This window comes from Gymnodraco acuticeps, unplaced genomic scaffold, assembly GCF_902827175.1.
Source record: "Gymnodraco acuticeps unplaced genomic scaffold, fGymAcu1.1, whole genome shotgun sequence".
Classification (NCBI taxonomy): Eukaryota; Metazoa; Chordata; class Actinopteri; order Perciformes; family Bathydraconidae; genus Gymnodraco; species Gymnodraco acuticeps.
Window position 1 is genome coordinate 369785 of NW_022990397.1, and position 12432 is coordinate 382216.

The window sequence follows — 12432 nt, forward strand, 5'->3', positions numbered from 1 at the left end:
AAGTTTTGAAATAACAGCTCTTTTATAAATGTCCATCCTAGTGGACGTCAGGACCATCTTCATGGACTTAATGACTCTATATTGTTGCAGGAGACGGAACTGAAGCAGACATTTTCTGTACCAGATAGTTAAGGGAGATTCAGATTTTGAGCTCTCAGATGAGATGAGGATTTCACACCTGGGATAGAAGAGGGTCAAGAAGAAGGGGGGGAAGATGCAGGAGGCTCCATGAGCGCACAGATAGATACATAGAGACAGATAGGGACGAGCTGGAAAGACATGTCCCTCTGTGGGCCAAGAGTGGCACGTATGTCTTATTGTTGTTTTTATTTTAAGTGGAGCCATGAAAAATGAGAATTGCCTCAGGAATGCCAAGTTTGTTTCCATGGAGACCACATCCATAAAACTAGTCAAGATGACCCTACAGCCTGTGCCGACTGGAGTCAATGAGGTACTTTTCCTACATTGACTACAAAGTCTTTGAAGATCTGGAAAGATTCACCAAAAACCAAACTAGTTTTTTAGTGACCAAATAAACAGCAATGTTCAGATCAATTACTTATTTATGTTTTAAATAAAACTGAATGTATTCTTGTATTAATATCACTCGATATATAACCATAATACGTTACATAGTCTATATGTTCATTTTGGCTGTCTTTTCAAACTAAAATGGTCCCGACATCCTCTGGACATACTGTAACATTTAAAAATAAAATACAATTTAAAAAGTCTATACATATATCCTTTATTTAACCAGGTAAAAGACTCATTGAGATTAAAATCTATTTTCCAAGAGCGACCTGGCCAAGAAGGGCAGCATGTACAAAGTTACAACAGATAAACACAGACATGACAGGCAGACAAATACAGCTGTAAAACACAAATAAAATGGCACATTAGCCAGTCAATATGCGAAGTAAAACAAACTATTAAAATCATTCAAAACTGGCAAAATTTAAAACGATTTTAGGATACATTGTTCCAAGCTGTGGGGGCAACATATCTAAAAGCTGTTTTACCCAGTTTTGTTCTCACTGTAGGGACCAGCATCTGAATAAAATCTTGGGAGCGCAGGCCATACAGACTTTCTCTTTGACACATATATGTGCAAATGTAAATTGCAAGATGTTTTTTTAACCCTAAATAGGTAGGAAATAAAAAATAAAGAAGATTGGAAAACATTTTTTTCCCTTGGTTCCCACTTCCCAGGAGGATATTTGTATTCCATTTATAATTATATGTATTCTATTTCGTATTTATTTTATTATGTAGAAACTGTCACAAAACCCAATCACCTACTGAACAAATAGAGTATTCTGATTTCTATATATTCTTGATTTTGATCTTATTATGAAAGTAGAATAAATAATAGAAAATGTATGTATCAATGAATGGATGAATACATGAATCAATAAATAAAAATAATTCTGTTCAACTTTAACCCATTTACTGTCAACATGCAACTTCATACACTTCTTCACGTTGGAACAATATTTAACAATACTTTACAATATTTGTGCTTTACTCAATACAATGATCTTCTCCCCTTTACAGAGTATCAGCACAGAACCGGAACTCACTTCTCGCGCGCTCTGACACGTCAGCTGTAGGTGCCGGACGCAGTTAGTTGTTGCACGCGCCGCGTTTCCTGGTTCCTCTGTGTTGATATTCGCCGATGTAAACTGTTCAAAGTCAAACGGTAGTATTTTCATTGGGTTTTATCACCGTTATTAAGTTGCCATCCTGTTTGCGAAAGAATAATTAACGAATAAAACCACATCCGGTTGATTTCACCTGTAATCCAGCCGCTTGTGTTCAGCATGGGTGATTTAGCATGATGTTATCACCAGGTATGCATGAAATCATCTTCAATCTTGTTTAAATTCAGTTTTCCATCTGCTTGCATGTCCTTTCTATGCCTTCATATTTGCTGTAATTAATCTAATGGAGAATATGTGTTGTATTGTTTCCTAATTTAATTGCATGTTGTAATTTAGTTGTATTCTATACCGTTACAACTGCGTTAACCATTCAATGATTTACATAATTATTCTTAATTTAATTTCTCTCTATGGTGTCAGCGAGCCAAGCAATTCATGTGGAAACATTGCTTTGCATTAGGACTTATTTCACAATGTGGTCAGACAGTTTGTCTAGTTCACTTGTACTATAATAATATACATTGTACTTAAATAGTACCTAGTATACATTGAGTGCTGTTCAACTTGCTGACAATCAAATCAATTAAAACACACCAAAGAAATGCAAGTACTGCTCTTTAAGACCAAGCAATTAAAGGAATAACAGAAACCCATTAAACACAACAACAAAAGACTGAAACAAAGGTTAGTGTAAGAATGATAAAAAGGAAGAGATAGATAGTTCATTTAACAAAAGTCCATTTTCATTTAGATATGTTCAGAAAGCTTGTATTTCTTGTAACCTTTGGTAGGGATTTACATCGTTTAGTAACTAAGTAATAAAGAAAACATCTTTACGTGGGAGAGTTCATACAAAAAAACCCAAACTGAATTATTAAGCTCATAAATACAAAGCTATAGCTGTAATGAGCATTTTTTTAAATTGAGAATATCCTGGATCTTTTGTGAGACCTTGGAAGTGTCACCTTTCACCCGAATAATCAATAAATAATTAATGATTCTCTGTATTTGCTCTTTCCTCTTGCCATGTGCACTGTGCTAAGCAGTATATCTTATATTAGTCTGCTGGTCATCATTCCAGAAACTCACCTTTCACCAAAACGTTTTCTTGCAACTATTTGTATGTAGGTAAGAGCTGAATGTAGCTCAATGCATGTTTCCACTTATCCAGTTTGCTAGCATTACACAAACCTGTGTATTCAATACGGTATTGCGTATTGTTGTCATCTTTGTCTGTCTGGGAGGTTCTGAGGTTTTGTCATGATGACAGTGCAAAAAAATGGGATCAATGGGATTCAAAGGTTGATTTATGGTAGCTTTAAAAACGTGTAGTGAAATATCGTTCAGTTTAGATGTTTGAGTATCTTATTTTCATCTATTTAAATCTATCATCTATTTTTTTTTAATTATATTATTTATTTATTATTGTATTTCTATATTATTTAAAGCGACTTTGAGCACCGGGAAAGCATTTTTTTATTATTGGTATTATTATAATGATCTTTATTCTGCAGATTTCCTGAGGGCACAGCGGGTTTGATGCCCACTGCTCCAAGATGGAGCACTCTGATTTTATGACACACAATAACGGGCGCCAGAGGAAGGCGGCGGGGGTCGCCTTCTCATCTGAGAGCATGACGGACAGGGTAGAGATGAGCTCTCCTGATCCGGAGTTAGAGGAGGAAGCAGAGGGTCTCATCAGAGGGTCTGACTCTGAGGACAGGAGGCACATGGTCCGGCCTGCTGGGGTCCGTGGAGAGTTGGGGAACGTTTTGCTCCTTCTGTTCCTGTACGTGCTGCAGGGGATTCCTCTGGGCCTGGCGGGGAGCATCCCTCTGATTTTACAGAGTAAGAACGTCAGCTACAAGGACCAGGCCTTCTTCAGCTTTGTCTTCTGGCCATTTAGTCTCAAGCTCCTCTGGGCGCCGCTGGTGGACGCGCTCTACTTCAGCAGGTTTGGTAGAAGGTAAGAATGACGTGTTCATGCTGCTGTTTTCATCTGTGTGGATTTGCTGCCCCTCTTTCGTACACTGTGTATGTTTTTTCACCTTTTTCTGCAGAAAGTCATGGCTGGTTCCAACACAGTACCTGCTGGGCCTCTTCATGCTCTACCTCTCTGTGACGGTCAATTCCCTGCTGCAGAGTGAGGGAGGACCAAAAGTGGTAACACTCACAGCTGTCTTCTTCATGCTTGCCTTCCTGGCAGCCACACAGGTAGGAAATCACTGTGACATGATCCTACATTCTGGAGGATCAATACATTCAAGTTGATGGTTTCTCTTTGACTGTTAAACACCTGAACTTTTGAAAGAACATCCATAACATTCATCTGTTTGCAACTTATATATATCAATATTCCAATTACTTGTATATAGACTACTCTGCAGTATTTCTATTATATTTTATTTTATTTACTTGCACTATTTTATCTGTTTTATTGTGTTGCACTGTTGGAGGAGCCAACCATTTTCATTGTCATAACTACACTGTAGCGATGTACACATGACAATAAAAGCCTTGAATCTTGCCTCCATTGGCTGTATCGTCTCTGCCTCTCAGGACATCGCTGTGGACGGCTGGGCCCTGACTATGTTGTCCCGGGAGAATGTGGGCTATGCTTCTACATGCAACTCAGTGGGCCAGACAGCTGGATACTTCTTAGGGAATGTGCTCTTCCTGGCTCTGGAGTCTGCAGACTTCTGCAACAAATACCTCAGAACAGAGCCCCAGGACACAGGCATCGTGACCTTGTCAGGTATCACATATCCCTGACATAAACTTACCAGAAGCATATTCACTTTTTGACCCTTGCATTGGAATTTGAGTTGAATGAAGTCTCTAATGCTGCCTGTTCTTCTGTGCAGACTTCTTGTTTTTCTGGGGGATAGTGTTCCTGGTTTCCACGACGTTGGTAGCCATCATGAAAAAGGAAAACGAGCAGGGCAAAGGGAAGAAGAGAGTCCAAGAGGAGACACAGGGCGTCATGGCAACCTACAAGCTGCTGTTCAACATCATCAAGATGCCCACCGTCTTCACCTTCTGTGCCTTGCTTCTCACTGCCAAAGTACTTCACCATCTCTTGGTTTATCTTTTTGAAATATGACTATGAGAGTGTTGCCTGTTCTTACCGTGAACATATGTTGTGATTAACAGATTTCTCTGTGTTTCAGATGGGCTTCTCTGCAGCGGACGCAGTCACAGGTCTGAAGCTGGTGGAGGCTGGAGTCCCGAAGGAGCAGCTGGCCCTGCTGGCCGTGCCCATGGTGCCTCTGCAGATCCTGCTCCCTGTGATCATCAGTAAATACACCGCGGGGCCCCGACCCCTGGATGTCTTCTACAAGGCCTTTCCTTTTAGGTACAAGCACACACAGCCATGCACTAGCATTAAATAACATAACAGATAACAGAGTGCTGCTGTTTGTTTCCTTGTATCTTCTCTTATGGCGCATTTCCACTGCAGCGGGGTAGCCCCGTTTAAGCGTCCCTAAGCGTCCTCGCTCAGGCCTCGGGCTGCCTCGCTGGCCGTCCGAGGCCGTGGCGCATTTCCATTACAGTTTAGGACCTGGGGTAGCAACGCAGTGTAGGCGGGGCGATCGGCTTTGTTTTTGTTCACATTTCGAGTTGTTCCGTCGAGCTCCCGCTGGATTTGATCATCCCCAATGAGATGTAGGAACGTCGTCACCTCCTCGGTCGACCACGGTGTGCTTTTCTTATTAGACGTTGCCATTTTTGTAGCTCATCCGTTTACAAAATGCTGTTTATAAAAATGCTGCAAGCTTGCTTCTAAATTTATATGCGATGCTAGGGATGAACTCGCGCGCGATCTTGTGACGATTCTCTCTGACCAATCAGCAGTCGAGAGTGTTGACGTCACTAGTTCAGCCCTGGCCCAGGTCTGATAGAACCACGATTTTATGAGGCCGGAAAAAGAGGGAAAAAGTACCCGCTAGCCGGTGCTACGCTATATGGAAAGGCCACCAAAAACTGGCCTGGCCGCTTGAGGACGGTTAAGGACGCTTAAACGGGGCTACCCGCTGCAGTGGAAATGCGCCATTAGTATGCTTCCTTGTTTATGTTGCAAATGGAGCTGCTGTAATGCACATTTCAGACTTGCTCTGACATAAAGTATTATCGTGTCATATCGTATGGTTTTGTGCTTGCAGGTTGCTCATAGGACTGGGGTACGCTCTGCTGGTGTGGTTGACCCCCAGTTTAAAACAAGATGGAGGGTTCCCTGTTTACTACTACGGCATAGTGCTGATTAGCTACGCATTGCATCAGGTTTGTTTTTCTGTTGCTTTTTGAATATGTTGTTTTTCTTCCTTTTTCAAATGATGTAATAGTGTTTGTGTCACTATTCTAGGATTGTCAGCAACACTAATGGTGCATTTCCACTGCAGGGCCTCGCACGGCTTAGTACGGTATAGTTAGGCCTTGGTAGGCCCGGCTCACTTTATGCTGCGTTTCCATTACAGTTTAGGAACTGGGGCAGTAACTATAGTAACGCAGTGTAGGCGGAGCCGTGACGTCATCTTCAATGCGAAACACAAAACCAACATCAGCCGTTAGCTGTTAGCCCTCAGAGCTCTCTCCATATCCGGCAGACCAGGTGTTGTAGCTGCCGGATTTGGAAGCCCCCCCTATATCTTTGTCCAGGATAGTCACAACTTCACCAAAATCATACTGGTGTTTGCTGTTCCCCTCTAGTTTGTGCTCGCAAAAGCATTTTACTCTGGGCCCAGCAGGTAAAAAATTACAGGGGGGCTTCCATATCCGGTAGCCAGCCACAACACCTTCTCTGCCGGATATGGAAGCCCCTCTTTAGCTTTTTACCTGCTGGGCCCAGAGTAAAATGCTTTTGCGAGCACAAACTAGAGGGGAACAGCAAACACCAGTGTAATTTTGGTGAAGTTGTGACTCTTCTGGACAAGGTTGTAGGGGGGGTGCCATATCTGGCAGGAGAAATACCTGCTCTGCTGAACATGTTATGTAGAGAACAGTGCAGATCTTCCCTATTGACACCAGGAAAAACCTAGTCTAAAATAAGGAACATTAATAGTGTGTTATAGGCACAGATATAAGATGAATAATACACTATATTTTAGGGCACCTTTCAAAATATTCAATGTCACTTTAAAGTAAAATAAAATATGAGTGGCATTACAATACAAAAATATGTTGAGTAGGAAACCACAGAGGAAAATTACATTCAAAGGAGCAATTAAAGTGAGTGAAGCCAGTTTGAACACATTATCTTTTAGGCTTGATTGAAAATAACACAGTGTCTGACATGATCATATATGTGATATCATTCGTGGTTATCAAGTATCAGACACTTAAACAACAGCGAAGGTTTTAAGAAATAGGACTATACTGACAAATGACATCTTATCCTTTCATTGTCACGGTTCTGTAGGAAGGAGGAACATAGCAGAGTGGGACTACGCTTAAAAACGGAAGTTTGTTCCAATACGAAGATTGTGTCCTTAAAACGAGCCTCCTCGCAATTGTATGGACATTATTTATTCAGCCGTTTGCTGTTTAATCTGATGGGAAAGAGAAAAAAGCTTATTACACTAGACGAACGCTCAATACAGGCGATGACGTCACCTTTGCGTCCCCGCGAACAGGGCTTCAACCTACGGTACAACACCAGAACTACGCCTCGTGGAAACGCAACCAAAAACGGGGCACGGCACGCTTAAACTGCGCTCCACGCTGTAGTGGAAATGCGCCATAAGACAGTGACAGTTTGCTTCTGAAAAAGGCCTCTGCACATTTCTACTTAACATTATATTAGGGGGACCAGGTGTTGGTTTTGTGCAGGGCTGCACAGCAAATAGACACCAAATCTGATCGACAGTGGCCCTTGTAAAGCGTGTCAGTATGGCCCGTTTGGTTTGCTTCAGTGAACACACAGTTTGAGAGCTGATGAGAACAAGCAACACTTGTTTATTACTGTTGATGCAAACAAACTTAACTTTGACAACTGCATTGTTTGTTGGAAAGAAGATCCATTCAAACCAAATATATTGAAGTCCTTTACCTGCATCCTGTGTGCAACCAATAGTTAAGCGTTCTTATTCATTTCTATATGCTAATGATTTCAATGAGAACGTTTATTTGTATGGTTGGTTAGACAAATCTGAACAGTTGCAAATGTTGTGCCCTTGGATTAAAAACTAGGTTTTCTTTCTCGGTTTCAATTCTTGTTTTTCAGTCAGGTCTTTTTTTAACTTTCAAATCCTATTCTTCTGTTCGTAGTTTATGATTAAATATGAAAGACACATGCAAAAAAATATAAGATATTATGTTTTTCTTTAATTTAACCAATTGTATTTAATTGTATTATATTTGTAGCTCCTGTGTTATGCCTGTAAATATGCTGCTATGACCTCTTTCTTCCCGATATGGGCATTAACAAATTACATATCATCTTATTTAATCCACATTTGTGCATCGTCATTGCGAGTTTGGATGTCATGTCTCATATTTCAAGTTATTGTTTAAAAAGGTACACAACATGATTTGCACTATCTCTATACACTTTATTTTGTTTAATTTCCACGAGATGTCACAGTGTAACAGAAGAAAATCTTAAATGTCATTAGAAAATGTTTCTTTTCAATGGATTATTAAAACTATTCATATGAGATAGGGATTTAGGAGTAATTGACTAAATATATATTCTGTTTCTGGCCCTTGTATTTTAGCTGTGAAGTGTTTGAGTGCCATGGTTAGTCTGAAAATCAGCTTTAACAGATGTTTCCCATGTTGCCCCCCAGGTGACGCTGTACAGCATGTACGTGGCCTGCATGGCCTTCCATGCCAAAGTGAGCGACCCCCTCATCGGGGGGACCTACATGACGCTGCTGAACACTGTCACCAACCTGGGGGGGAACTGGCCCTCCACCTTGGCTCTGTGGATGGTGGACCCCCTCACCTCTAAGGAGTGTCAGGGGGCGGCGGGGCAGAGCTGTGGCTCTCCGGAGGAGGCGGGGGTGAGTGAAAGAAGAAGAGGGGGAGGGAGGGAGGTCAAATCTGCAGTGGTGTGGTTACCTGTGTTCCTTGGCCTTTTTCCCTCCAGTAGATCTGCCCAGTTGGGCTGCGTTGCTGCAACACGTGCATGAAGATCCTGGAAGGGCCCCCTTTAATCCCTTAAGCGGCCCTATGGGGCTTACACAATTCCTCCACTGACCCAAATACACCACAGAAAGACGGCTTTAAAACTGTCAAACTATAAGATTTATTACAAAGACGCATATAAACAATATACATCCTAGGCTGAGAGGCAGAAATAACAGGGTTGCTAACGAATGATGGAAAATGAAGCTTCCTTACTTCAGTGATAAACGTCGCAGGGTTAAGAAAAGGTGTGAAGAAGAATTCCTCAGGACTCTCATTGTGATGAGATGGGAGGATGTTACTGAGTCTGCTGTAGGGACACTACAATTCTCCGTACAGCGTCTACTATAAGACATCGAGGTACTTCAGCCTGTATCGCCATTCAAACATGTTGAAACAAAGCTGAAGAAACCCACACAGCTCAGTAAACACTGAGCTCATTTTACAGTAATTCTAATACATTTTTCAACCTTCAGGTTTTTTCCCTTCTGGTTTTAAATAGTGTTGAATGTTCAGAACATATACGCACTTTAAATAAGCTTCATAAGCAGCGTAACTTACATGATCTGCGCTTCTCTTTCGGTTGTTTCCATGAACGTCTGAATGTTGTGTGACATAGCGGCCGCAAGGTATTGTGGGACGGCATTATCTCCTCTCCTTTTCTATAGGATGGTCCAGTGTTTCCTAAGCTAAAGGAGATAGTAAAGGAAGTATTTAAGCTCCTTTCCTATCATCTAGACTAGAGCACAGGTGTCAAACTCAAGGCCCGGGGGCCAAATCAGGACCGTGGTGGATTTAATTTCGGCCCGCAGGATAATTTCTAATTACTATTAGATCTGGCCTGCCGGTATATTGCACGCACAGCTTCACTCCATCCTGAGGGTTTCCTCAGCTCAGAGCCTGAGCCCAAACATTGATGAACTTGCACCCAAGATGAGATGCCAAGTATCTGCTTGAACTAGCATCAGAGCAGCACCCTGAGTTTAATGGATGTTTCCTTCTGCATTTTTTTTTCTTGCAACAACAGGGCATGTTTGGTGTTTTCTTTGAGGGAAATAGTTTTTTTTAAGCTGGTGTTGGCCTGTGGAAAAATGTAAGCCTAAGAAATGACTCTGGGAAAGCTGCAGATAGAGCCATAAGAAATGAATGCAACTGATTATTTAATGTTGTTTTTATAGGCAATCATTTAAGCTTTGTTAGTTCCAGGTTGAAAATGTGCAATGAGTTCATTTCAATACGTTTTGCAATAAACATTGAACCAGTCCGGCCCTCGACTAGCACCCATTTTTTTATTTTGGCCCACTGTGTATTTGAGTTTGACACCCCTGATCTAGAGAATTCAAACAGCTCTTATCATGGCTGACACTTAAAGATATCCAGGTCAGAAGAATGTAAAATTTGACGCAGCCTAGCAGTCCCCACTCGGCATGCACCTTGTTGCAGGAATGAAAAACACCAGAACACATACAGGTGTATTTAGTTAGACTTTACTAATTGACTCCTTTGTCCCTGTTCGTCCCTCCAGCTGTGCGTTAAGGAGGGCGGCGCCTGTGTGACTACACTGGACGGTTACTACGTGGAGTCGGTGGTGTGTGTGGTGATCGGTCTAGCCTGGTGGGTGTGGTTAGGGAAGAAGATGAGGCGGCTGCAGGAGCAGAGCCCCGCTGCGTGGAGGTGCAGATCCAATCACTGATGACACTCCTCCTCAGGACTTCTGACTCTTTCTTTGTTGCTCAGCGTAACGGTGGACATGTTGTTTCACTCCGGTCCATCCTGTTTACTCCCTGCTCCAGCTGTTCAGAAATCACTCTCAAACTGTGTCACCTTGACCTGCATAACTCTGATGAAAGACGTACAAGTCCTTCTCATCATTACTATATCCCGGAGAACTGAAACTACGAGCTAGCTAAAACGTTTTATTTTTTATCCTGAAACTTTACTTTGCTGTTTCAAACAGCCTTAACAAGCGAGAGCTGAGTCAAAGAGTGTGCTCAAATACATTTCTGGGTTTGTCTGCTTGGATGGCCAGTGTGTGGCTAGAAATGTTAGCAAAACAAATAATTAGTGCCCTAACCCAGTATGAAGATCATTGCTGTTTGACTCAGATCTAAACCAATGTTGTTGTTTTTTTATGATTATTTAAATATATGTTTTCCTCTTGAGTGATTTGTGCCTTGTTTCCTGTTTCAAAGCCAGTTGATTCATGAAGGCAGGGGATATTACCATTGAAGTTGATGAACATGCATTGAGTAACTCTGTAGTCTGTAGTAGATTACATAAAACATAGCTGCTATCGTTCTTTAGTTTTGATATACTTTGATAGGATGCTCAGCACACATTCCTCATGAATACAAGATGAGCTGTCTAAAATATTAAATGTTTAAGAAATATTTTTTTCATTCATTTTCTACGCAACATGTGATTTTTTTAATTTTTTTAATTCCTACTTTAATCTCAGATCTTGAGAAAACATTCACTTTCGGTCAGATCTCAAAAAAGAATTTCACAAGTGACCCTAATCCTTTCCCTATTATAGGACCAATTCAAATCCTTGGAGCAATATTTGACAGTGCAGCTTAAACATTTTTACTATCATTTTTTTTTAAGTTGCAAGAAAAAAACAGACATATTTGTCTCTAAATGTTTTTTTAAGCCGATTAGGTTTTGCAGCATTTTCAAGTTTTATAGATGCATTCATTTTGAGTGAATATGTGAATATGCTGTACACTATCTATCAATTTACAGACTAGTCCTAATTCAGACAACCGTAACGTTGAACAGTTTGGATCAAGCGTTTCTTGTGGCACATCCCATCTAAAGGGGACATTAACACCAGCCTGAGAAGTGTGTAAATAAATACATCCATATTTCTTGCTCCAAAAAACAATTCATCACTCAGACCAGCAGCCTTCGTGACAAAGCAAACGCCATTAAAGTCTTGCCTGTTGTACATAGAAGTGAATGTTACAGTATTTCTCTAAATACAAAATGTAAGGACACAATCAGGGCTCAGTGTAAGGATACGTTTAACTGTTACATCGTTGTGTATCTGATTAACCATGCCGACTTTGTGAAGTACGTTTTGAAGGTCAAACCTTTCTAGATTATGACGGTAGAAAATGTTTTTTTAAAACATGTTTGACCTGTTACTACTCTGAAATGCACAGAAGTCATCTGTTTATTTAACATCAGACTGCAAGCCTTTCCTTTAAAGTTATTATACCAGCACATCACTGTTTCATTATGAGAGCCTTTTTGCCATTACTGGGCACTACATTTGTTGTATGATTTTAGATGGACTGTGTGGCATTTTTATAATATCAATGTTTCAGATCAGTAATTTTAATCTGCTGAATTGGCTTTAAAGGTGGTGATAAATCTTTTAGCTGCATACAATTTGTTTTAATTTCTCAGTTACCTCATCACACTTAAATTGAAGATGTTTGTTGTCTCGTTATGATTTTTTTATTTGCCCATCTTTTCAGATCCCCGCTCATTTCATTGAACAGGGTGACCGTATAGAGACATTTAAATAAGCTATCAGCAGCGATCTTTAATGCTCTGACGATGAATGCAATGAAAAAACTCTTGTATACAAATAAAAATACACTTGTGGTTTCTGCATACAAAAAAAGACACGATC

The 12432-nt window shown here is 40.8% G+C and overlaps 1 protein-coding gene across 2 annotated transcripts; it reads left to right on the plus strand.

Annotated features, from left to right (window-relative positions):
* The first annotated feature begins 1564 nt into the window (after positions 1-1564).
* Positions 1565-12423, plus strand: slc33a1 (solute carrier family 33 member 1). Of its 2 annotated transcripts, none has more exons than XM_034224583.1 (9): positions 1565-1853; positions 3179-3630; positions 3725-3878; positions 4224-4419; positions 4529-4728; positions 4835-5019; positions 5828-5945; positions 8450-8665; positions 10315-12423. In XM_034224583.1, the coding sequence occupies exons 2-9, from the start codon at positions 3221-3223 to the stop codon at positions 10480-10482; spliced, it is 1647 nt and encodes a 548-aa protein (XP_034080474.1). In that variant the 5' UTR covers positions 1565-1853; positions 3179-3220; the 3' UTR covers positions 10483-12423. The 2 variants fall into 2 exon arrangements, with proteins under 2 accessions (XP_034080474.1, XP_034080475.1); XM_034224584.1 differs by having other exon boundaries at positions 1583-1702.
* Positions 12424-12432: the final 9 nt, after the last annotated feature.